General features: G+C 41.3%; 1 protein-coding gene across 1 annotated transcript; it reads left to right on the plus strand.

The window, feature by feature from the left end:
• The first annotated feature begins 37 nt into the window (after positions 1-37).
• Positions 38-27,998, plus strand: LOC100556545 (pinopsin). The gene is made up of 6 exons (XM_016997727.2): positions 38-428; positions 5,224-5,555; positions 7,919-8,155; positions 14,267-14,422; positions 14,675-14,902; positions 27,942-27,998. The coding sequence occupies exons 1-6, from the start codon at positions 38-40 to the stop codon at positions 27,996-27,998; spliced, it is 1,401 nt and encodes a 466-aa protein (XP_016853216.2).
• Positions 27,999-28,000: the final 2 nt, after the last annotated feature.

Raw genomic sequence — 28,000 nt, forward strand, 5'->3', positions numbered from 1 at the left:
TGGTCTCCAAGGAGGCTCTCTTTCGCGCCCCGCGGAGATGCGTTTGGAGCTGGCCATCCAGGACCTCAAGCTCTCCAACCAGAGCCAGGACCCCGGGGCCAAAGAGGGCCACTTGGAGGTCCTGCTGGACTGCTCGTTCTTGGCGTGCGTGGCCGGCAGTCTGGGCCGGATCTGGCACTTGGCGGTGGCGGTGTCCCTGGGCGGCATCCTGCTCCTGGGCGGCCTCAACAACCTCCTGGTCCTGCTGCTCTTCGCCAAGTTCCCGGTTATCCGGACCCCGCTCAACCTCCTCCTGCTCAACCTCAGCCTCAGCGACCTCCTCGCCTGCCTCCTCGGGACCTCCTTCGGCTTCGCCTCCAGCCTCAGGGGCCGCTGGCTCTTCGGAGAAGCAGGCTGCCGCTGGTATGGCGTCGCCAACGTCCTCTTCGGTAAGTTTTTTTTCCGTGTCAGGAGCAACCTGAGTCGCTTCTGGTGTGAGAGAATTGGCCGTCTGCAAGGATGTTGCATCGGATGTTTTGATGTTTTTACCATCCTTGTGGGAGGCTTCTCTCATGTCCCCGCATGGAGCTGGAGCTGATAGAGGGAGCTCATCCGCGCTCTCCCCGGGTGGGATTCGAACCTGGCAGCCTTCAGATCAGCAACCCAACCTTCAGGTTACAAGGCTTTACCCCAGGGGTCCTCAAACTTTTTAAGTGGAGGGCCGGTTCATGGTCCCTCAGATTGTGTTGTCGAAGGCTTCCATGGCCGGGATCACAGGGTTGTTGTATGTTTTCCAGGCTGTGTGGCCATGTTCCAGAAGTATTCTCTCCTGACGTTTCGCCCACATCTATGGCAGGCATCCTCAGAGGTTGTGAGGTATGGATAAACTAAGTAAGGAAAGGAAAGAATATATATCCGTGGAGAGTCCAGAGTGTGGCAAGAGTCCTTTGTCACTGGGAAGCCTTTCCTTACTTAGTTTCTCCATACCTCACAACCTCTGAGGATGCCTGCCATAGATGTAGGCGAAACGTCAGGAGAGAATACTTCTGGAACATGGCCACACAGCCCGAAAGACATACAACAACCATGTCCCTCAGATTGTTGAAGGGCCAAATTATCATTTGGAAAAAGAAAAAGAAAAACAAATTCCTATGCACACTGCACATGTCTTATTTGTAGTGCAACCCCCCCCCCAAAAACAACATTTATTTATTTATTTATTTGCTACATTTATACCCCACCCTCTCTCACCCCAAAGGGGACTCAGAGCGGCTTAAAGTTGTATGTACATACAAAATATTATATTATTAGCATAGCACAATATTAGCACTATATATTACTACTAGCTTTGCCCGGCCATGCGTTGCTGTGGCTTATGGGAATCCTTTGTTGGCCTGGTGGAATACCAGTGAATAGCCTTGCAGTCTCAAAGCCTGGCCCTTTTCTGGAGTAGCTGGAGCTTTTTGTTGTATGAACGTAGAGGCATGGATGAGGGGTTGTGTTGCCAAGTTTAGTGTTTCTGGGATGTGTAGTTTTGTTGTTTTGTCCTAGGCCGAAATTTCATTACCCTTTTATATATATAGATATTGTACTATGCCATTATACCGTAATATTACATTTAATATATAATATATAATTAATATTATTATATTATACAATATTATTATATTGTATTATTATTATTATTATTATTATTATTATCATTATCAACACAACGACATTGTATGGCACAGCAAACAAGATAGATATGCTGGATTTCGTTTCGCAAAACCACAAGTCGAACACTTCCCAAGTGTCTAGGACTGTGTGATGTATTTTCTGATGATGTGTGCAGATCCCAGTAGGGTGGCCTTTTGCAGTTGGCAGATGGTGATTTTGTCAATGTCTATTGTTTCCAAATGCCGGCTGAGATCTTTTGGCACAGCACCCAGTGTGCCCATCACCACCGGGACCACCTGTACTGGTTTCTGCCAGAGTCTTTGAAGTTCAATCTTGAGGTCCTGAGAGCGGCTGAGTTTTTCCTGTTGTTTTTCATCTATGCGACTGTCACCTGGGATGGCAACATCAATGATCCAAACCTTTTTCTTTTCCACAACTGTGATGTCTGGTGTGTTGTGTTCCAGAACTTTGTCAGTCTGGATTCGGAAGTCCCACAGTATCTTTGCGTGCTCATTTTCCAATACTTTTGCAGGTTTGTGATCCCACCAGTTCTTTGCTGCTGGGAGGTGGTACTTGAGGCATAAGTTCCAATGAATCATTTGGGCCACATAGTTGTTATTATTATTATTAGACACCCTGAGTCCCGTATTGGGTGAGAAGGGCGGGGTAGAAATACTGCAACAAACAAACAAACAAACAAATAAATAAATATTATATTGTATTACATTATAATATTATTATCAATATTATATGTATACACAATATATTATATTATTACCATATAATTCATTTACCATATTGGTAAATGAAAGAACAATACAATATTTAAAAATAAAAATAATTTTATCCAACATACTGTAAACTTATCAAGATTTCAGTGGGAAGTGTGGGCCTGCTTCTGGCCATTGAGATAATCAAGTAGGATTGTTGTTATTGTGTGCCTTCAAGTCATTTCAGACTTTGGTGGAGCCTAAGTCTAAAACTGAGGGCGGGGGCCAGGTCAATGGCCTTGGAGGGTGCATCCGGCCCCCGGACCTTAGTTTGGAGACCCCTACTTTACCCCATTACGCTTTGGGAATTGCATCTCTCTCTCTCTCTCTCTCTCTCTTTTTTTAATTTAAATTTTTTTTGTAACCTTGATGTTGATGGAAACCTCACTAGAAAAGTGAACACACACAACAATATAGTCGGTTCACCACATTTGTAGGCTTGACTTTTGTAAATTTTATTTTTCATGGATTGGATTTAAAACATTATTTCTAGGAATGTCACTTCTCCAATAGGACTCCATAGTCAACATCTTTCATCGTGCTTGAAGGCCTGTGCATTTCTAGTGAGAACATCTCTCCCCCCCCCCCCCCCCCCGGGAATTTTTATTAATCATTAAAGGTAAAGGTAAAGGTTTCCCCTGATGTTAAGTCCAGTCCTGACAGTCTCTGGGAGCTGATGCTCATCTCCATTTCTAAGCCAAAGAGCTGGCGTTGTCCGTAGATACCTCCAAGGTCATGTGGCCGGCATGACTGCATGGAGCGCCGTTACCTTCCCACCGGAGCTGTACCTATTGATCTACTCACAATTCCATGTTTTCGAATTGCTAGGTTGGCAGAAGCTGGGGCTAATAGTGGGCGCTCACTCCACTCCCCAGATTTGAACCTGTTACATAAACCTTCTTTCCATTCTTTACAATTTTGTCTTCCAGTCATATGGTTTAACAATCTGTAGCCATCTGCTAAATGGAGTCCATATATTCATAGCTCCAGCTTCTGCCAACCTAGCAGTTCGAAAACATGGAAACTATATACAGTAGAGTCTCACTTATCCAACATAAATGGGCTGGCAGAATGTTGGATAAGCGAATATGTTGGATAATAATGAGGCATTAAGGAAAAGCCTATTAAACATCAAATTAGGTTATGATTTTACAAATGAAGCACCAAAACATCATGTTATACAACAAATTTGACAGAAAAAGCAGTTCAATATGCAGTAATGCTATGTAGTAATTATGAATTATGAATTTAGCGGACCGAAATATCACGATGTATTGAAAACATTGACTACAAAAATGCATTGGATAATCCAGAACATTGGATAAGTGAGTGTTGGATAAGTGAGACTCTACTGTAATACAGGTTTGTTTTTCTAAATGAAACAAATGGATAGAGTACAATTCTAAGTTGCCTCAATATGCCGTATCTCTTCCATTGTAAGACACCAGTACCACCACCACCAATTTTAATATTGACACTGCATTTTTAATGCCGTGAGCCACTTTAAATCTCAATCACGAGATAAAAGTGGAAGAGAAGTAAATACCATTGTATTTAATCATTGTAGGTTCGACCTATCTGCCCACTCAACAATAGGATGCTTTGCCATCATTACCTTGCACTTTATTGACCATTTTAGCTGTGAAACTACCTCTCCTTATTTTGAAATATTCTGCACTTTGGCCCAGATCCGTGTTTTAGTCTCCCGTTTTTAACATTTTATGCTGTATGTTGATTTTTATGATTGTTTTATTGATGCTGATGTTTTATTGTTGGGATATTTGTTTTATTGTTTTATTGCTCTTATTGTATTACAGTAGAGTCTCACTTATCCAACACTCACTTATCCAACGTTCTGGATTATCCAATGCATTTCTGTAGTCAATGTTTTCAATATATCATGATATTTTGGTGCTAAATTCGTAAATACAGTAATTACTACATAGCATTAATGTGCAATGAACTACTTTTTCTGTCAAATTTGTTGTATAATATGATGTTTTGGTGCTTAATTTGTAAAATCATAACCTATTTTGATGTTTAATAGGCTTTTTCTTAATCTTTCCTTATTATCCAACATATTCGCTTATCCAACATTCTGCCGGCCCGTTTATGTTGGATAAGTGAGACTCTACTGTATTGTGTAGGGCAAGGCCCCATGTAAGCTGCTCCGAGTCCCTCCGGGGAGATGGGGCAGGGTATAAAAATAAAGTTATTATTATTATTATTATTGACACAACGACGTTGTATGACACAGCAAACAAGATCGATATGCTGGATTTCGTTTCACAAAATCACAAGTCGAACACTTCCCAAGTGTCTAGGACTGTGTGATGTATTTTCGGATGATGCGTGCAGATCCCAGTAAGGTGGCCTTTTGCAGTTGGCAGATCGTAATTTTGTCAATGTCTATTGTTTCCAAATGCCGGCTGAGATCTTTTGGCACAGCACCCAGTGTGCCCATCACCACCGGGACCACCTGTACTGGTTTCTGCCAGAGTCTTTGAAGTTCAATCTTGAGGTCCTGATAGCGGCTGAGTTTTTCCTGTTGTTTTTCATCTATGCGACTGTCACCTGGGATGGCGACATCAATGATCCAAACCTTGTTCTTTTCCACAACTGTGATGTCTGGTGTGTTGTGTTCCAGAACTTTGTCAGTCTGGATTATTATTATTATTATTATTATTATTATTGCCACAACAAAGTTCAGACTAAAACTCGGAGAGGATTCTCACAGAGATGGGAACTGCTTCCTGCCTCTTTCCCAAAGGGACTCTGCCACCTCTGACCCACTCTCTCTCTCTCTCTTTCCAAGGCATCGTTTCCCTGGTGTCCCTTTCCATCCTCTCCTACGAGCGTTACATGACGGTCCTGAGGAAGCCCTCCAAGAGCATGACCTCCAGCTACTCCAGGTCCTTCCTCTGCATCGGGGGCACCTGGCTCTACTCCTTGTCCTGGACTCTGCCTCCGCTTTTCATCTGGAGCAGCTTTGGCCCCCAAAAACCCGGAGAGAGCTGCTCCGTCACTTGGTTCCCCAAGACGGCCAGCAACTTCTCCTACATCATCTGCCTCTTCATCTTCTGTCTCATCTTCCCGCTGGTGGCCCTGACCTATTGCTATGGCCGGATCCTGCAAATCATTCGAAAGGTAAGTGAAAGGCCAGTCCATGGAATGGCGGCAAACCCACTCCAGAATTTAATCTGGAGTGTGGAAGCAATTGTCATTTTGTGTATCGGAGGCCTCCTGACTAGGCTTGTTCATTTCGGGTCAATCGTTGCCGGATACCGGAAACCCCTCCATATGTTTCCTGTGCCTCCCAAAAACAGGCGCTCCCAAATGGGCGTTTTTGTTTCACATCCAAAAAATGTGGTTCTTTTTGGCCCATTGGTTCAATCAGCAAAGCAGTTTATTGAAGATTATATAAAAAGTATATACAGTAGAGTCTCACTAATCCAAGCCTCGCTTATCCAAGCCTCTGGATAATCCAAGCCATTTTTGTAGTCAATGTTTTCAATATATCGTGATATTTTGGCGCTAAATTCGTAAATACAGTAATTACAACATAACATTACTGCGTATTGAACTACTTTTTCTGTCAAATTTGTTGTATAACATGAAGTTTTGGTGCTTAATTTGTAAAATCATAACCTAATTTGATGTTTAATAGACTTTTCCTTAATCCCTCCTTATCATCCAAGTTATTCGCTTATCCAAGCTTCTGCCAGCCCGTTTAGCTTGGATAAGTGAGACTCTATATATAGCAAAGCAGTTTATTGAAGATTATATAAAAAGTATATATAAAAAGATTATATAAAAGTATATATCCACACCTCACAACCTCTGAGGATGCCTGCCATAGATGTGGGCGAAACGTCAGGAGAGAATACTTCTGGAACATGGCCACACAGCCCGAAAGACATACAACAACTCTGTGATCCCGGCCATGAAACCCTTCGACAATATATATAAAATGTAGTTCAGCAAAAATAGTAAAAACTCCAAAGTCTACATGTATAAAATAGTCCACAGGATACAGGGTACAAGAGTAGTTTCCAAAACCCAGAACGAATAGGGCATCAGCACAAGAATACAAAAGAACCAGGATACACAAGGCAGCATGAAATCCAATACTAAAAATCCAGGAACAATCCTTCAAACCTGGAAGCATAAAACGTGAACAAACGAAGACATGGAAATAGAATTTCATTACTAGTCTTGACTAGAACTTGGCAAGAGATGTTGCTTCAATAACCAATGTTGACCAGATTGCCGGAAAACCCCCCTGACCTCTCTAATACACACATGAAATCATGCCATTTTCCCTGACTACTGGATAACAGCTTCTTCTCTAAGAAGCGCTTTGACCTTTGGAGATTCTGCTGTGCAGCACGGAGTTTACAGAAACGCAGTCTCCTGTCTACCAGCTCATTATTCTGTCCACTTGGGAGTTCATCCCCTGAACTCATTTCAGCCTCTGACCTTGCTTCCCTAGATAATGACTTCTCAGCAGCATCTGGGTCCCTTTCTGGAATGTGGCCTTCATTGGTGCTGGATACAGAGAGTGCTCAGTTTCAGGACATAAAATCTCATGCTGGCCCGCAGGCCCAGAAATCCCATGATCCACTTCCTCATTGACATTAGGAGCAGGCACAATCATGGGCTGAACTACAACAATGGGGTTAAGAAAGCACCCTATCCAGCCCATTATGGGGGCGGGGAACTTCCCACAGGCTACCCTTGTCAGGGGTTAACACCTTGACTTATTTATGAGTCAGGTCTCACCTTCTTCTCACCAGTCAGACCACTTAAGCATTGGCAAAGTGGCACTGACAAATGATACCTCAGTCGTAAATTATCTGCTGATCTCAGCGGTACTATACGTTTATTTACAGACTATATACAACTCTAAATACCATCACTCTCTGGACACATGTTTTCTCGGCAAGGACAAAGCATGGCACGTCGTCTCAATTTGCTGAGTCTGTTATCAGTGCAAACAGACACTTCCCAAGATTCCACAGTTCTTGACAAATGTTCCGTCCACACAGTTGAAACTGAAGTCTTGACCCATTGGCCCTGCAGGCAATCAATCAGGGCTGGCATGTAATTAACTCCTGTGTTGCTGGAAAGCTTGCCGGAACACATAGGCACAATCCAACAGCAACAATTGATTTAACATTTCACACTCTAACAACAAACACACTAACAACCCTTCCATATCCTTCATTAAGACCTGGGTTTAAAAAAGCATCAGAGTTACCACTCTTAAGTTTCTGGATCCTTCCCCTGTAGAGGAGAAGACTGAGTTTAATGCTTCTTAAAGCTGTTCTACTCTAGAGGAGAGTCATGCACACACTTTCTTCTCTCTCTAGTTTCCAACAGACCTCACAACCTTTGAGAAGGCTTGCCACAGATGTTGGCGAAAGGCCATGAGAAAATGCTTCTGGAACATGGCCGTACAGCCCAGAAAACCTACTTGTGACAACACAATTTTAAATCTCTCTTTGTAGCAGGCCTCTCGGTTTCCGGTGAAGGCTGTCCAAAGACGGGAGCAACGTATTTTGTTTATGGTGGTCACCATGGTCACCTGCTACTTCCTCTGCTGGGTGCCTTACGGAATCGTGGTGTTAATCACAGTCTTCGGAAAGCCTGGGACAGTCACCCCACTCATCAGCATCGTCCCATCCATTCTGGCCAAGGCCAGCACCATTGTGAATCCCATCCTCTACGTCCTTCTGAACAAGCAGGTGAGCACCTTCGCTGGTTGCCATCATGGGCCTTTAAGTCAACTCTAACTTGTGGTGACCTTCTTCCAGACTTGGTACGATTTCTTCAGAGAGGTTTTGCCTTCCTCTGAGGCTGAGAGAGTGGGTTCTGTAGCTGAAAGGCGGTGGTTTGGGCACTGAACCTTGGAGACCAAGGTTTCGAGTCTCCACTAAGTGATGGTGGCCTTGGATCAGTCACACTCTCTCAGGCTCAAAGGAAAACAAAGGCAAAATACTTCTGAACGAATCTTGCCAAGGAAAGCCTGTGTGTCAGAGGTAACTTAAAGGTACACAACAACATCAAGTCCTTGACCGTCACTCCCGATCACCGCACCAGTAACAATCCCACACTTTCCAATTTGGCAAGGAAAAAAAATCCTGATTAGTCCCCTGTCATCCCACTTTTTGGACTGCTTTGGAAACATCCCATATTTAGATGTAGGAAATATGCAATTTTAGAACAAAAAAAAAGTCATCAGGGACAATGTCATTGGTGGCCACAAGGAGACAGTCAGACACAGCTTATGGGATCTGTACACGTTCTTCTTCAGGATTTGGTGGTTGCTCGTCATTGGTTGCAAGTTGGTATATTTAGTTGGTGTTCCTCTATTTTGCATGTTGCTTAACATCTCGACTAAGATGTTTGTAGCAGATCCAAGGGGCTGCAATGGCAGATCTGGAAGCAATGTGATAGATCGATACCATCCAACTATTGTCTCTATATGACAGTGATGGCCAACGTATGACACGCGTGTCAGTATAGACACGCCTAGCCATTTGTGCTGACACGCTGCCGCATGCAGATTGATTGAATTACTAATGTCTTTTGTGGCCAAATTTGGTGTGATTTGGTCCAGTGGTTTTGTTGTTTACTTCATGGGAATTATGCACATTACATATATCTATATCTATATCTATATCTATATATATATATATAAAAGAGTGATGGAATCTGGGCACCGGACAAAACAACAAAACTACAGGCCCCCCAACCTCGAAATCTGACAACACAACCCATTATCCACGGCTCTAGGTTGATACAACAAAAAGAAAAGAAAAATAAAGTTCTAATTAGAGGGAGAGCAATAATTGTTTTTATCCAATTGCTGCCAGTTAGAAGGCTAAGCTCTGCCCACTTGGTCTCCTAGCAACCCACTCAGCCCAGGGAACAGGCAGACTTAGGCCTCACTTAGGCTTCTTCCACAGATTATCTAATTTGCACTGGATTATATGGCAGTGTAGACTCAAGGCCCTTCCACACAGCTATATAACCCATTTATAATCTTATATTATCTGCTTTGCACTGGATTATCTTGACTCCACACTGCCATATAATCCACTTCAGTGTGCATTTTATACAGCTGTGAAGAAGGGGCCTCATATAATCCAGTTCTAAGCAGATAATATAAGATTATCAATATACAGTACAGTCTCACCATACTTTGCCACAGCAATGCGTGGCCGGGCACAGCTAGTATATATATATATATATATATATATATATATATATATATATATATATATATCATTCTATTATTATTCTATTGTTATTCTATTATTATTGTAGTATATTATTATATTATTCATTATTCATGACTACATTGAAACTACAATAGAGAGAAATCAGCGTGGAAACTGCAAGAGGTACCATAGATTGTTGTACATGGAAATAATGGTAGTAAATAGTTTTTGATTTATTAAATACAGTTATATATTACAATTATATATTTTTTGTTATTTAAACAATATATATTGTGAAATTATGTTTTTTTTTTCTCGAAGTGACACACCATCCAAGTCATGCTAGGTCTTTTGGTGAATTTTGACACACCAAGTGCAAAAGGTTGCCCATCATTGCTAATCCAAGTGGGTGCATTCCTCACTTGATAGCTCAAAACTAAGAATGAGTGTCATATGTCAAAGAGATACACTAGATCTATTAGATTGAATGTTTGTTAGAAGTTACAGGCAAGTGTCGATTGTTTCCACATCAAGGGGACAGCTATCAACTTTGGGATTAAGTCTGAACTTTAACATTGCTTCCCAAGGTCCGAATATTATTTGACAGACAGGGCTCTGCATTTTGAAGAACTCTTTTAAAGTCTCAGTTAAATCCTGGAGAAGAGTTACAGAGTTGTGAAACATGGACTTGTAATATAGGATCTAAGCCAGGGGTCCCCAAACTTTTTAAACAGGGGGCCAGTTCACGATCCTTCGGACCATTGGAGGGCCGGACTATAGTTGGCCACCGAGCAATAATAATAATAAATAATAACAACAACAACAACAACAACAATAATAATAAAGAGGGTTGGAAGAGACCCCTTGGGCCATTTAGTCCAACCCCCTTCTGGCTTTATGCACCGAAAGCACAAGCACCCCTGACAGATGGCCACCCAGCCTCAATGATGATGATGATGATGATGATAATAATAATAATAATAATAATCGCTATCAGGACCTCAAGATTGAACTTCAAAGGCTCTGGCAGAAACCAGTACAGGTGGTCCCGGTGGTGATGGGCACACTGGGTGCCGTGCCAAAAGATCTCAGCCGGCATTTGGAAACAATAGACATTGACAAAATCACCATCTGCCAACTGCAAAAGGCCACCCTACTGGGATCTGCACACATCATCAGAAAATACATCACACAGTCCTAGACACTTGGGAAGTGTTCGACTTGTGGTTTTGCGAAACGAAATCCAGCATATCTATCTTGTTTGCTGTGCCATACAACCCCGTTGTGTTGATGATAATAATAATAATAATAATAATAATAATAATAATAATAATAATAATACAGGGTTTTGGAACACAATACTCCTGACCTCAATTGTGTTAAAAAAACAAAGTATGTATTGTCGATGTTGCAATCCCAGGTGACAGAAGGATTGAGGAGAAACAATTGGAAAAGCTGACATGATATGAGGATTTAAAGATCGAATTACAAAGACTCTGGCACAAGCCAGTCAAGGTGGTCCCAGTGGTGATCGGCACACTGGGTGCAGTGCCTAAAGACCTTGGCCTGCACTTAAACACAATCGGCGCTAACAAAATTACCATCTGCCAGCTACAGAAGGCCACCTTACTGGGATCTGCACACGTTATTCGCCGATACATCACACAGTCCTAGACACTTGGGAAGTGTCCGACGTATGATCCAATACAACCACCAGCAGAGTGTCTGCTGTGGACTCAGCTTGTTATGTTTCATTAATAATAATAATAATAATAATAATAATAATAATAATAATAATAATAATAATAATGGCTTTAAGAGAAGAAGAGACCCCTTGGGCCATTTAGCCCAACCCCCTTCTGCCCTTGTGCTGTGGGGGCCGGATAAATAGCTTCGATGGGCCGCATCTGGCCCCCGGGCCTTAGTTTGGGGACCCCTGATCTAAGCTAATAATAACACTATGTAACACAATTTTTGTTTGTTTATTTATTTACAGTATTGATGTTCCGCCCTTCTCACCCCAAAGGGGACTCACGCTTGTCCTGGATCACTCTTTTAAGATTTTGCAAGAAGCACACCTTTCCTGTCCCAAAAGGTCGCCATAACCTTCCCTGCAAGCATTTGCAAAACAGAAGAGCGATCCAGGACGAGCGTGGGGGAAAGTTGAGCGCATGCACATGCGCAGCTGCAGGAAGGAACTCCCGCCTGGTTGAGGACGCAAGCCAAGCGGCAAAGTTTGGTGGGGAAGGACTTTCCAAACTCTTTTATCGCTATGAGAAGTGCCTAGATTTCAATGGGGACTATGTTGAGAAGTGGTATTTGGGTCTGGCTTTCAACTGCATATGGTAAATGTTTTCTCCTTTACTTTGTTCGTTTTTAATCCCAAAACGTAACCTACTTTCTGGATAGCCATTGTATAACAACAACAACATAGAATCATAGAGTTAGAAGAGACCATATGGGCCATCTAGTCCAACCCTATTCTGCCATGCAGGAAAAGCACAATCAACCCCCCCCCCCCCCCGACAGATGGCCATCCAGCCTCTGATTAAAAGCCTTCAAAGAATGAGCTTCTACCAGACTATGAGGCAGGGAGTTCCACTGCTGAACTGTTCTTATGGTGAGGATGTTCTTCCTAATGTTTAGGCGGAATCTCCTTTCCTGCCATTTGAACCCATGGCACCATTGAGTCCTAGTTTCCAGAACAGCCGAAAGGAATCCTTCTCCCTCTTCCTTATGAGATATTTTCAAAGATTTAAACATGGCCATCAAGTCTCGGAACTGTCTCTTTTGGAGGCTACACAGACCTAGCTCTTTAAGCTGCTCTTCAGAGGGATTCATGGTCTCCAGATCTTCGTTCCTTTTAGTTGCCCTCTTCCTCTGGACACCTTCCAGCTTAGAGTCAATATCTCTTTTGAACAGAATCGGACACAGTGTTATTCCAGGTAAAGAGGTCTGACCAGAGCAGAATAAGGAGGCTCCATGACTTCCCTCGATCTAGACACTAGACTCCTTGTGATGCAGCCTAAAATCCCATTGGCTTTTTTACCTGCTGCAACACATTGTTGGTTCATGTTCAACTTGTTGCCTATTGAGACTCCAAACCAGGGGTCCCCAAACTTTTTAAACAGGGGGCCAGTTCACGATCCTTTGGACCGTTGGATGGCCGGACTATAGTTGGCAACCGAGCAATATTAATAAATAATAATAATAATAATAATAATAATAATAATAATAATAATAATAGACCCTTGGGCCATTGAGTCCAATCCCCTTCTGCCTTTGTGCACTGAAAGAACAAGCAAAGCACCCCTGATGGATGGCCTCTCAGCCTCAATGTCAATAATAATAATAATAATAATAATAATAATAATAATAATAATAATACAGTAGAGTCTCACTTATCCAACATAAACGGGCCAGCAGAACGTTGGATAAGCGAATATGTTGGATAATAAGGAGAGATGAAGGAGAAGCCTATTAAACATAAAATTAGGTTATGGTTTTACAAATTAAGCACCAAAACATCATGTTATACAACAAATTTGACAGAAAAAGTAGTTCATTACACATTAATGCTACGTGGTAATTACTGTATTTACGAATTTAGCAACAAAATATCACGATATATTGAAAACATTGACTACAAAAATGCGTTGGATAATCCAGAACGTTGGATAAGTGAGACTCTACTGTAATAATAATAATAGACCCTTGGGCCATTGAGTCCAACCTCCTTCTGCCTCTGTGCACCAAAAGCACAAGCAAAGCACCCCTGACAGATGGCCTCTCAGCCTCAATGTCAATAATAATAATAATAATAATAATAATAATAATAATAATAATAGACCCTTGGGCCATTGAGTCCAACCCCCTTCTGCCTCTGTGCACCAAAAGCACAAGCAAAGCACCCCTGACAGATGGCCTCCCAGCCTCAATGTCAATAATAATAATAATAATAATAATAATAATAATAATAATAATAGACCCTTGGGCCATTGAGTCCAACCCCCTTCTGCCTCTGTGCACCAAAAGCACAAGCAAAGCACCCCTGACAGATGGCCTCCCAGCCTCAATATTAATAATAATAATAATAATAATAATAATTATTATTATTATTATTATTATTATTACCCGGTGGTGATGGATACACTGGGTGCCATGCCAAAAGATCTCAGCCGGCATTTGGAAACAATAGACGTTGACAAAATTACGATCTGCCAACTGCAAAAGGCCACCCGACTGGGATCTGAAGGCATCATCTGAAAATACATCACACAGTCCTAAATGTTTGGGAAGTTTTCGACTTGTGATTTTGTGAAACGAAATCCAGCATGTCTATCTTGTTTGCTGTGTCATAATAATAATAATAATAATAATAATAATAATAATAATAATAATAATAATAATAATAATAAGGGTTGTAAGCGAAGAAGAGACCCCTTGGGTCATTTAGCCCAACCCCCTTCTGCCCTTGTGCCGTGGGGGTCGGATTAATGGCTTCAATGGGCCGCATCTGGCCCCCGGGCCTTAGTTTGGGGACCCCTGCTCCAAACAAACTTCATGGTGCTTATTTGTTCCAGAAACGGTTTTTAATGGGGAATTACTGTGTTGGATTTCTTTCCTTCCCAGTTTTACCGATGTTTCACTGTTCTCATGAACTGCGACCCGCTTCCGAAGCACCTGGAGATGACTTTGCATTCAAAATGGAGCCAAACTCCCAACGCAGAGAGCCAGGAGGGCCCCGTTCACTTGCTAGGCATCCAGAGAAGACTAGGCAGCACCAAGGTGAGGCCAAATCCTTTGGGAAGAAACTCAAAAGACTTGCCGTTCAGAACAGCTAGTAGCTCACCAAAGACCCCTTCGATGTCTTCCTCCAAGTACGAACGACCGCCTCACGATTCTGCAGACCAAATCCACAAGAATTGAGAGATTGTGAATGTAAGTGACAAAGACACGAATACAATTGGATAGAGAGCCGGTTATTGACATGAAACGGCATTCCCTTGGACGCATGAAAGTATCGTGCTTTTATGGCAGCCGTCTTCCAGTTTAACCATCATGGAATATTTCCCCAAATTGCCAGAGACTGTTGTGACTCAGCTGCAGCTCCAGAGTGAAGACGAGGAAGGGGATTTTGAATTACAGATGCAGATGTCAGATGATGGGGTTCATGATAAGTTTCAGGATGATGCTGTGGGGAATTATGGAATTCAGACACAGGCTGGTTCAGAAGTGCAGCCTGTTGATGAGTTCCAGTTGCAGCCTGTCACGGATGAGAACCAAGAAAACATTCCCATGGGAAATAATGAGCTTGATCTGTCTCAGGTTCAGGTGCAAGATAATGGTAATAAGGAGTTTAGCCTTGATGGTCAAGGCGAGTCTGAAAGCCCGTTGCTCTCTCAGGCTGATCGTTTACAATGGAAAGGAATGCCATGGTGAAGTCTTAGATTAGCTGGGAAAAGGGAGGCCAGTGAAGGGAAAAAAGAATGCATTTTTGGGTTGCTTTTAAAACAGTGTGTTGAAGGGCTAATCTTTGTCAAAGCAAATTCTCGCTTCATCTGGGTGGATGGTCTATGTCAGGGGTCCTCAAACTTTTTAAGTGGAGGGCCGGTTCATGGTCCCTCAGGCTGTTGAGGGGCCGAATTATCATTTGAAAAAAAATACGAACAAATTCCTATGCACACTGCACATGTCTTATTTGTAGTGCAACCCCCCCCCCCAACAACAACTATTTATTTATTTATTTACTACATTTATACCTCACCCTCTCTCACCCTGAAGGGGACTCAGAGTGGCTTACAAGTTGTATGTACGTACAATATATTATATTATTGGCATAGCACAATATTAGCATTATATATTACTATATTGGCCTATACCACTACCATAATATTATTAGTAATGTATAATTATTAGTATTATATTGCATTACATTATAATATTAGTATCAATATTATATGTATACACAATATATTCAATTATTATCATAGCACAATATTAGTAAATGAAAGAACAATACAATATTTAAAAATAAAAACAATTTTAACCAACATAAACTTATCAGGATTTCAATGGGAAGTGTGGTCCTGCTTCTGGCCAATAAGATAGTCAAGTTAAGTAGGATTGTTGGTATTGTATGCCTTCAAGTCATTTCAGACTTTGGGCGAGGCTAAAAACTGAAAAAAAAACTAAAAACTAAAGTCTAAAACTGAGGGTGGGGGCCAGGTAAATGACCTTGGAGGGCCGCATCTGGCCCCCAGGCCTTAGTTTGGGGACCCCTGGTCTATGTCTTCATGCTACTTCTGCTTTGGATATACTCTTGTTTGTGAATCCTTGTAACCTTTGGATTTGTGTATCTTTGGGAATGGACTATTGCTTCTTGTCTATGGATTATTGGATTTACTGACTCTATTTTGCAACTACCTTTGGAACTATATTTCTGCCTGCTTTGATATTATATATATTCTGCTTTTGCTCAATAAAATTACAAAAGAATATCTACTGTGTGCTGCCTGGTGTCTACAGCAAGGTGGACTAGTCTGAGGTGCGACAGAGACCTATTTACCCTGTAGACAGAGCAATCTTTCCCAGTATTCTATGGATCAGGACCCGTATCCACTTCTATATCAAAAATGTCAGAGTAATGCGCGCAGCGTAGCAGCAGATGTATGATGTCAGTTGAGCGCAGAACGAAGGAATGTCAGAGACGATGTTAAAAAGTATTTACAAAGTTTTACTTGACAAGACAAACAGACTTGCAGACAATGGACATAAGACTTTCAATCTAGACAAACAGCATAGATCTTCTCAGCAGGCAGAACAGATCTCATCTGATGCAATCAGCAATATACAAACACACTTGTAGTCTGGACACTCCTATCTGGCTCCAGCCACATATCCAAGGTCAATACAGCTTCTTACCAAATTAACTCTTTATACACTACTAGCTGTGCCCGGCCACGCATTGCTGTGGCAAAGTCTGGTGGTATGGGAAATAAAGTATTGAGGAATTGGTGGTAGTTAAGGTAAAGGGTAAAGGTTTTCTCCTGACATGAAGTCCAGTTGTGTCCAACTGCACACTGAAGTGAATTACATGGCAGTGTGGAGTCAAGATAATCCAGTTCAAAGCAGATAATATAAGATTATAAATGGGTTATATAGCTGTGTGGAAGGGCCTTGAGTCTACACTGCCATATATTGTAATCCAGTTCAAATCAGATAATCTGTAGTTTATAGACAGTGTGGAAGAGGCCTAAGTGAGGCCTAACTCTGCTTGTCCTCTGGGCTGAGTGGGTTGCTAGGAGAAAAAGAAGAACATTTTATAGGCAGTGTGGAAGAGGCCTAAGTGAGGCCTAGCTCTGCCTGTCCCCTGGGCTGAGTGGGTTGCTAGGAGAAAAAGAAGAAAATTTTATAGGCAGTGTGGAAGAGGCCTAAGTGAGGCCTAACTCTGCCTGTCCGCAATTAGATAAAAACAATTATTCCTCTCCCTCTAATTAGGACTTTATTTTTCTTTTCTTTTTGTTGTATGAACGTAGGGGCATGGATGTTGGGTTGTGCTGCCAAGTTTAGTGTTTCTGGGATGTGTAGTTTTGTTGTTTTGTCCTAGGCCGAAATGTCATTACCCTTTTATATATATAGATAGCATTTCCTGGATGATGCAATACATGCTAGACACAAATTTCATTTAAACACTACCAATACACAAATCCCACATTAAAAAAAAATAGACAGAGACACACATGGCAAAGCAATATCGGAGGGAAATGTTATTAATGAAGAAGAAGGCATGGACTTGGAGATGCCGCAGCGTTTTGTTTTTGCGTGAGCCGACTGGGAAGGACACCGTTTGCTATTTGCCTTTGCCGTTCAGACTCCGTTTGCAGCAACTGGAGCAAGACGAAAACGAAGGAGGAAAACAATAGGAAGAAACAAGGATATTTTAAATGAAGAAGTGGGATGCCAAAGAATGAATTAGAACTTCCCTGCCAAATTGGGATAGTTCAAAGGTATGAAAATAAGCTAGTATGTTGTTAGTAATTTATGAAAATGTATACTCTATCACCCTCCAAAGCCAGTATTTCTAAAGTATTGCCTCTCTTGTTTCTCAAAGATCCAAAATAGACATATTATTGTTGTTGTTGTTGATATTGTTATGTTTATTTGTAACCCACTTTTCCTTTCCACAAGGAGATTCAAAGCTGCTTACATTAAAAGCATTTCAATAAACTTTAAAATCTACATACATACAAGCATTAAAACAGAATATTATATACAGTAGAGTCTCACTTATCCAAGACTTGCTTATCCAAGGTTCTGGATTATCCAATGCATTTTTGTAGTCAATGTTTTCAATATATCGTGATATTTTGGTGCTAAATTCGTAAATACAGTAATTACAACATAACATTACTGAGTATTGAACTACCTTTTCTGTCAAATTTGTTGTATAGCATGATGTTTTGGTGCTTAATTTGTAAAATCACAAGCTAATTTGATGTTTACTAGGCTTTTCCTTAATCCCTCCTTATTATCCAAGATATTACACATACACAGTATGTGTAATATTTCAATTGCGTCCATGTTTTGGTTGCGTGGTGATTGTCTTTTTTGGTTGGTTGGCTGGCCTGGGTGCGGTTATGTCATTGCATAGTGTCTGGTCCATAATTGTAAAGTGCAGTGCATAACCAAAATGTATCATCGCAATGTGTAATGGACAACTCTGCCATCAGCAGAATACATGTGTTGCACTGTGGGGAATAATATTTCATGCATGCATAGCGCAACTGCGCAAGGAAGTTTCATTAATCTTGGCAATGAGAGCCTTCTTTGTGTGCCTTCAAGTTATTTCTGACTTACCCAAGTACAGCAATACTACAATCTGCAAAAAACACCCAAAACATTGTCTCATTTCGAGAAGCCCCATGAGGGATCCAAACCATATCTGCATTGCAGAGTTATAACGCTTTCATGCTACCTTTTTTTTCTCCATTTTTTATTTATGCTTTTCAAAATACATTAAAAGTGGGGGAACAATTTGAGTGGATAGAAGAAAGAGTGAAAGAAAGAAAGAAAGAAAGAAAGAGAAAAAAATATATACCCACATCCATTCAGACCCTTCCAGATCCTCTGCACTGTGAGACATATTTTCTTGTCTTCCGTACATGTTTTTTAGCTAATTTTCTTTTACGTTCTCAAGCCATTATATATGTGTACTAGCTGTGCCCGGCCACGCGTTGCTGTGGCAAAGTGGTGGTGGTATTGGTTAAAAATTGTTGTGGAATTTTTATTTGACGTTACTTGTATTTTTAAATTAATTTTATTGTAACTTATCTTTTTATTTATTATATTTTATTATTTTCTTGTATTATTTTTAGTTATTTTCTGTTATTATAGTATTTTATTGTATTAATTTTTTAGTGTTTTTATTATTTTTTATTGTATTATTTGTATTTATGTTATTTTTATTCTTTTATTCTTTGCGTTTTTATTATTTTATTTTATTATTTGTATGTATTATATTTTATTATTTGATTATATTATTTTTATTTATGTTTTTTTAATTGTATTATTTTATTTTGGTTTTTTTAATTTGTTTTTTGTATTTATTTTATTATTTTTGTTTCTCTTTGTATTGGGTTGCTCTGAGTTCTGTGGTCTGCCTGGTCATGTTCCAATATTCTCTCCCGATGTTTCGCCTGCGTGTATGGCAGGCATCCTCAGAGGTTGTGAAATGCGTTGTAATGAAAGCAAGTGGGGTTTATATATCTGTGGAATGACCAGGGTGGAAGAAAGAAGTGTTGTCTTTTTGTTGTATCAACCTAGAGCCGTGGATGATGGGTTGTGTTGTCAAATTTCAAGGTTGGGGGGCCTGTAGTTTTGTTGTTTTGTCCGCTGCCCTGATGCCATCACTCTTTTATATATATAGATATATATTTAGGTGTGATTCCTGGAAATGTATGCTTCTTCTTTTTTTGCCAAGTATGAATCCAAGGTGCTCCAATCTGTCTTGTGTCTTGGCGGATTACTCTGAGATATTGTTTGTATTAATAGGTCTAATAGCCTCAGAAGCCATTTTTCCAATGAAGGGATTTCGTTTGTCTTCCATAATTTTGCTAGACATATCCTAGTGCCGTAACCATGTAATTAAAGAGCTTTTCCGTGTTGAGGTCCATCTGGAAATCAGTGATTCCTAATAGGAAGTATTCCGGTTTCATATCATTTTTTTTGCAATATTTTCTCCATTTCTTTGTAGATTCCCTGCCAGAACTTTTTTTCTTCTTCTTGCAACCCCACCACATGTTTCATGTTACCTTAACGGTCATTTGAGGTCTTGCCGCACGCTCTGGGTTTGGGAGGGACGGCCCTATGGCTCCAAAATCAATTCCGCTTCCGACGCAACACGCTTGCGCTCGCTTCTCCGTGGGCGGCAAAGCCTCTGTGGGATCAACAACTCTGGCTTGAAGTAGCCAACAAAACAAAGTAAAGAAAAAGTTTGCCTACCCAACAACCACATCCTTTGCTCAGCCTTCACTCTTCTGCGAGCGGCACAAAAACCTACAAAGCCTTGTCATAAACACCCGGGATGCCGATCAGTATTTCCGTAGACGGCCGCGTGCCCAGAGTGTATCGATTTTCACAATCTGCTTATCAGCAGGGAAAAAACAAAAACAAAATCCCACAATTAGGTCGAGTGAGCATCCAAGTTGACAAGGTCCTGTTCATATCCAAAGTGAAGTTGTGGGGTTGCACTGATTTCCCCAAACCGAGGGTGCTGATGTGGAACATAAGGAGTGTTATTTATTTATTTATTTATTTACAGTATTTATATTCCGCCCTTCTTTCTCACCCCGAAGGGGACTCAGGGCGGATTACAATGAACACATAGATGGCAAACATTCAATGCCAACAGACAAACAACATTCAGTTTTAGACAGACACAGAGGCATTTTAACATCTTTCCAGCTTCACGATTCCGGCCACAGGGGGAGCTGTTGCTTCACCGTCCACTGGGGGCTGTTCTTCCTCATTCCTCATTCTCTTCCTCATTCTTTTCCTCGTGTTTTGCTGGCAGTTTTATGGTGTTGTAGATTAGTTAAATTAGCCTCCCACATCAAGCGTACCTAAATTTTCCCTACTTGACAGATGCAACTGTCTTTCAGGGCTGCATAGGTCAACAGCAAGCCGGGGCTATTTTTTTTTAATGGTCGGAGGCTTAACCCGACCCAGGCTTCGAACTCATGACCTCTCGGTCAGTAGTGATTTATAGCAGCTGGTTACTAGCCAGCTGCACCACAGCCCGGCCCCTTTTATGGTCATTTGGTTAAAAGATTGGGGTCTTGGAGGTAAATCTTTGCTTGGCATCTGTTTAGGAACATTCACGCATGTAAGTGTGGTTGATGTGGGCATTGCTTCCCAATGGAGATGGAAACATGGGGCCCAGTTCAGAGAAGGAAAATTCAGCCGATCTGGGCTCCAAAGGGAAGAGAAACAAGAGTTGGATGGAGCCCTTGTTTCCTTCCTCTTGCAGCCAAGACCAGTCCTTAATGACACTTTATTTATATTCCGCTCTTCTCCCGAGAGGACTCAGAGTGAATTACAGTATACAAGGAAACACAGGCAAACATTCAATGCCTTGATTACAATGAGATACAATGAAACACAAAGACACAGACAAAGGCAAAAGCTTCTTTCTTTTGCAGCTCTGGAGGCGGTGCTCATCTCTGGCTCTTGGGAAGTTGCTCTTGTCCATTTCCATGCCGAGGAGCCTGCATTGTCCATAGACACCTCCTGGTCATGTGGCCAGCTTGAATGCTTGGAGCATCTTTTCCCTTTTCCTGACAAAGTGATACTTACTGATCTACTCACATGTGCATGTTTTCGAACTGCTTGGTTGGCAGGAGGTAGGACTAACATTGGGAGCTCACCCCATCTCGCGGATTCAAACTGCAAACCTTCAGGTCAGCAGTTCAGTAGCACAAGGGCTTAACCCATTGTGCCACCGTGATTGCTTTTCTCCTCCGGTCTATTGCCTTCTTCATGGAAATGCAATATGGAATGGGTGTCTCTCTCACACACACACATATATATACGCATACATACATATACACATACATATACAGTAGAGTCTCACTTATCCAACACTCACTTATCCAACGTTCTGGATTATCCAGTGCATTTTTGTAGTCAATGTTTTCAATATATCGTGATATTTTGGTGCTAAATTCATAAATACAGTAATTACTACATAGCATTACTGCATATTGAACTACTTTTTCTGTTAAATTTGTTGTAAAACATGATGTTTTGGTGCTTAATTTATAAAATCATAACCTAATTTGATGTTTAATAGGCTTTTCCTTGATCCCTCCTTATTATCCAAGATATTCGCTTATCCAAGCTTCTGCCGGCCTGTTTAGCTTGGATAAGTGAGACTCTACTGTACTTTCCTGTATTTATTATTATTATTATTATTATTATTATTATTATTATTATTATTACATGTATTATTTTACTCTATTATTATTAAAAGGATACATAATCACATTTACATTGAAGAAGATGAGAATAATGATTTGATCAGAGTTGGAGAGTCTTATCTTAAATTAGAGCTTTATGTCAATATTCAAAAACATTGAACCTACGGACGCCTCGATTAATGTAATTTTATTGGTATCTATTTTTATTTCTGAAATTTACCACCCTCGGCTTATACCGGAGTCAATGTTTTCCCAGTTTTTTTGTGTTAAAATTAGGTGCCTCGGCTTATATTCGGGTCGGCTTATACTCGAGTATAGTGTCATTTTATAAAAGCTCCGTTCAACAGTCCAGCCCATTTCCACAAGGTCAGGATCACAGGCTGCGTCAGTATCTAACATTGTGGATTTTATTTCATAACGCAAGAGAAGGCTTGCTCGACTGAAGGACCAACCCATCCTTATCAGATGTTCCAGCCCTAAAATAAACCATAAAGCTTAGGGAGGCTGAATCAGTGATCAATGCCTTGGGAACCGAGTGAGAGAAAGCACAAGATATTTCCAAAACGATGGTCACGGAATCAAGCTTTGGCTCACCTTTGCATTTTTCGGTGCTGAAATTCCAGATGTCTCACTGATAAGCCTTCACCTGACTTTCCGGGGTGAGTCAAGAGGCAAAGGGCTCTCTCTTCCCTGAGTCAGGGATATACAATAATCGGGCCAGGGGTTACCAGAAATCTTCCGTGAGCAATCCAGAAGCTCTTTCATCTGGTGGCATCACGAGGCCACACTGTGCCTCATGGGTTGCTCTGCTTCAAGGTGTCAAACCTCAGCTCCTTTGCGTAGAAAAGCCTTCAGTTGTGGTTGCGCACCTTTTGGACGCCGTCAGCCTTGACTCAGCAGGAGCCGGTGGCACTTGGGCTTCCCGCCGTTGAGGCTGTCGGTTGGTAAGAAGAGCGCTCTCCAAGCCAAAGGCCCAGTTCACATCGTGTGATCGAGCCCTCCTTTGCAGACCTTCTACTTCTACTTCCCCGCTCTTCCATAGAATCATAGAATAGTAGAGTTGGAAGAAACCTCATGGGCCATCCAGTCCAACCCCCTGCTAAGAAGCAGGAAATCACATTCAAAGCACCCCCGACATATGGCCATGCAGCCTCTGCTTCAAAGCCTCCAAAGAAGGAGCCTCCACCACACACTGCGGCAGAGAGTTCCACTGCTGAACAGCCCTTCTCACAGTGAGGAAGTTCTTCCTGATGTTCAGGTGGAATCTCCTTTCCTGTAGTTTGAAGCCATTGCTCCATTGCGTCCTAGTCTGCAGGGCAGCAGAAAACAAGCTCCCTCCCTCTTCCCTATGACTTCCCTTCACGTATTTGTACATGGCTATCATGTCTCCTCTCAGCCTTCTCTTCTGCAGGCTAAACATGCCCAGTTCTTTAAGCCGCTCCTCATAGGGCTTGTTCTCCAGACCTTTGATCATTTTCGTTGCCCTCCTCTGGACGCTTTCCAGCTTGTCAACATCTCCCTTCAACTGCGGTGCCCAGAACTGGACACAGTGTGATTCCAGGTGTGGTCTGACCAGGGCAGAATAGAATAAGGGGGAGCATGACTTCCATTGTCCATCCCAGACCATGATAGTTCTGTGAGGGAGGCTCCCAGTTGAAAGTTGGGCTCGGACTGTGGCGCAGGCTGGAGACCAGCTGCAATGAATCACTGCAATGAATCACTCTGACCAGGAGGTCATGAGTTCGAGGCCCGCTCGAAGCCTATGCATGTCTTGTTTTTGTTCTATGTTAAAAGGCATTGAATGTTTGCCTATATGTGTAATGTCATCCGCCCTGAGTCCCCTTCGAGGTGAGAAGGGCAGAATATAAATGCGGTAAATAAAGAAATACAGTAGAGCAGGGGTCCCCAAACTAAGGCCCGGGGGCCAGATGCGGCCCATCGAAGCTATTTATCCGGCCCCCACGGCACAAGGGGGTTGGGCTAAATGACCCAAGGGGTCTCTTCTTCTCTTACAACCCTTATTATTATTATTATTATTATTATTATTATTATTATTATTATTATTAAACATTGAGGCTGGGTGGCCATCTGTCAGGGATGCTTTACTTGTGCTTTTGGTGCACAAAGGCAGAAGGGGGTTGGACTCAATGGCCCAAGGGGTCTCTTCCAACCCTCTTTATATTATTATTATTATTATTATTATTATTATTATTATTATTATTATTAACATTGAGGCTGGGTGGCCATCTGTCAGGGGTGCTTTGCTTGTGCTTTTGGTGCACAAAGGCAGAAGGGGGTCGGACTCAATGGCCCAAGGGGTCTCTTCCAACCCTCTTTATATTATTATTATTATTATTATTATTATTATTATTATTAACATTGAGGCTGGGTGGCCATCTGTCAGGGATGCTTTACTTGTGCTTTTGGTGCACAAAGGCAGAAGGGGGTTGGACTCAATGGCCCTAGGGGTCTCTTCCAACCCTCTTTATTATTATTATTATTATTATTATTATTATTATTATTATTATTATTATTAACATTGAGGCTGGGTGGCCATCTGTCAGGGGTGCTTTGCTTGTGCTTTTGGTGCACAAAGGCAGAAGGGGGTTGGACTCAATGGCCCAAGGGGTCTCTTCCAACCCTCTTTATTATTATTATTATTATTATTATTATTATTATTATTATTAACATTGAGGCTGGGTGGCCATCTGTCAGGGGTGCTTTGCTTGTGCTTTCGGTGCACAAAGGCAGAAGGGGGTTGGACTCAATGGCCCAAGGGGTCTCTTCCAACTCTTATTATTATTATTATTATTATTTTATCATGACACAGCAAACAAGATAGACATGCTGGATTTCGTATCACAAAATCACAACCCTTCCAACCCTCTTTATTATTGTTGTTGTTGTTGTTGTTGTTGTTGTTATTAATTGGCTCGGTGGCCAACTACAGTCTAGCACTCCAACGGTCCGAAGGATCGTGAACCAGCCTCCTGTTTAAAAAGTTTGGGGACCCCTGCAGTAGAGTCTCACTTATCCAACACTCACTTATCCAATGTTCTGGATTATCCAATGCATTTTTGTAGTCAATGTTTTCAATATATCATGATATTTTGGTGCTAAATTAGTAAATACAGTAATTACTACATAGCATTACTGCGTATTGAACTACCTTTTCTGTCAAATTTGTTGTATAGCATGATGTTTTGTTGCTTAATTTGTAAAATCATAACCTAATTTGACGTTTAATAGGCTTTTCCTTAATCCCTCCTTATTATCCAACATATTCGCTTATCCAACGTTCTACCGGCCCGTTTATGTTGGATAAGTGAGACTCTACTGTAAATAAATAAATAAATAAATAAATAAAGGCAATGGTGTTGCACCCCAAGGCAGCTTGAACACTGGAAACCAAACAGAGACCATTAATCATATAATATCTTTATTAAAACAATAATAAATTCAGGAAAGAATAAGTGGAAAGGATGAGTGAGCAATAGTCCTTTAAGGAATGGTATGAATTAGTCCAAAGATTTGAAGAGATATTATTATTATTATTATTAACTGCATTTCTATACCGCTTTTCTCACCCCTGGGAGTGAGATATGTCCAATATTATTGTCCAAAGTCCAGAAACCGAAACACGCTCAAAACTGTTGAAAAGTTCTTGAGCGGGGAAAACAACAAGAAAGCAGGAGAGAATAACAAGGTCCAAAGTCACTAGGAAGGCTTGGATTTCAAGGCAGGCAGAAGACGAAGCTAAAAACAATCTGGATTCAGGAAGAAGGCAAGGACGTGAATTCACTTCGGATTTAAACCGGGAGTCGCGGCTCGGCTTGGCCGCCAGGAACAGGAGACTTGGCTTGGTGAAATCAAGGAATTCGGAATGGTGAAGTCGCTACGTTGACACCACAACTTGTTCACAGTGCAAGACACTTTTATAAAAGTTAGATCTAATCACAGTGAAGGGAAACCAACTCCCCAAAGGTTCCCAAGGCAATCTGCGATCCAGTATCCCCTCTAGATGCCAATCGTTGACTCCTTCGAAACTGCTGTGTCTGAGATCTCTGTTGCTGCAAAAGCTCCCTTCTGTTAAAGGATACATTCCCTGGGGAGCTTGGAACATCTGATTCTTCCACGGGAGTAATGTTTTCAGTATCTCTCCCAATTAAGGACGCCTCAGAGCTATCCACAGCTGGGGTCTGTAATTGGAAGGAACTTGGAGGAGAACTGGGTGAAAAGTCAGAGTAAGCTTCATCCTGGTCAAAGTTCATTTCTGAACCAGGTTCCGAACCCAAAGGTGGCTGGGATATAACAAATGGGTTCATATTCTGTGGGGAGTGAAAAGGCTGGGCAGGAAGGCTTGGTGGAGCTTTTGGCAAGGCCAGATCTCAAAGACATGATGGGATCAGTCTGGATTATGAGCACAACCAAACCAAACTGTTAGATATCATCCTGGACTACACAAGTCTCATCTATTAGTTATGTAGTGGATAGGTTAGACCAGGGGTCCCCAAACTAAGGCCCGGGGGCCGGATGCGGCCCTCCGAGGTCATTTACCTGGCCCCCGCCCTCAGTTTTATAATATAATATATTGTATATATATATATATAATATTGATAATAATATTATAATGTAATACAATATAACACTAATAATAATACCATATAATAATATTAATTATATATTCTATATTACATATAATATTACTAATAATATTACAGTATAGTGGTATAGTTCAATATAGTAATATATAATGCTAATATTGTGCTATGCTAATAATATAATATATTGTATGTACACTAGCTGTGCCCGGCCACGCGTTGCTGTGGCAAAGTCTGGTGGTATGGGAAATAAAGTATTGAGGAATTGGTGGTAGTTAAGGTAAAGGGTCCCCTGGGCTGAGTGGGTTGCTAGGAGACCAAGTGAGCGGAGCTTAGCCTTCTAACTGGCAGCAATTGGATAAAAACAATTATTGCTCTCCTTCTAATTAGGACATTTTCTTTTCTTTTTGTTGTATCAACCTAGAGGCATGGATGAGGGGTTGTGCTGTCAATTTTCAAGGTTGTGGGGTGTTTACTTTTGTTGTTTTGTCCGCTGCCGTGATGCCATCACTCTTTTATATATATAGATATAATTTGTAAGCCACTCTGAGTCCCCGTTGGGGTGAGAAGGGTGTGATACAAATGTAGTAAATAAATGCAGTAAATAAATAAATAATAAATAAATAAATTTTAGACTTAGGCTTGCCCAAAGTCTGAAATGACTTGAAGGCACACAACAACAACAACAACAACAACAACAACCCTAATTAACTTGACTATCTCATTGGCCAGAAGCAGGGCCATACTTCCCATTGAAATCCTGATAAATGTATGTTGGTTAAAATTGTTTTTATTTTTAAATAATGTATTGTTCTTTCATTGTTCTTGTTCTTGTTGTTGTTGTTTTTGCACTACAAATAAGACATGTGCAGTGTGCATCGGAATTTGTTTGTATTTTTTTTTTCAAATGATAATCCGGCCCCTCAACAGTCTGAAGGATTGTGGACCGGCCGTCGGCTTAAAAAGTTTGAGGACCCCTGGGTTAGACTGAGGGAAACCTCTCTTTATTCCATGCATGTCATAGGTTGGCCATCACTAATCTACACTAGTATGACTGTCGCAACACAGTGGGTTAGTGTGATAAAGTTCTACATCTATGAATGCTTTTGCCACCAACTTCATTCTCTCAGTCAGGTTGCATCTACACTATGAAAGGATAAAATGGACATTTAGCTTCACTTAGCAGGGTTCTCCATCTGATCTTACTCTCTTTTCGTATGACCACAGACGGAGATCATGGGAAGAGAGAGTAAGAATGGTAGTAGAAAAGAAGGGATGGGCTAAGA

The sequence above is a fragment of the Anolis carolinensis genome, unplaced genomic scaffold (genome assembly GCF_035594765.1).
Source record: "Anolis carolinensis isolate JA03-04 unplaced genomic scaffold, rAnoCar3.1.pri scaffold_12, whole genome shotgun sequence".
NCBI lineage: Eukaryota > Metazoa > Chordata > Lepidosauria > Squamata > Dactyloidae > Anolis > Anolis carolinensis.

What these genes read in the sequence shown, in the direction of transcription:
- LOC100556545 (XM_016997727.2), top strand. Translation starts at nt 38, where the DNA reads ATGCGTTTGGAGCTGGCCATCCAGGACCTCAAGCTCTCCAACCAGAGC. An exon ending in CGTCGCCAACGTCCTCTTCG is followed by an intron (nt 429 to 5,223) that starts GTAAGTTTTTTT and finishes TCTCTTTCCAAG; the next exon opens with GCATCGTTTCCCTGGTGTCC. An exon ending in TCCTGCAAATCATTCGAAAG is followed by an intron (nt 5,556 to 7,918) that starts GTAAGTGAAAGG and finishes CTCTCTTTGTAG; the next exon opens with CAGGCCTCTCGGTTTCCGGT.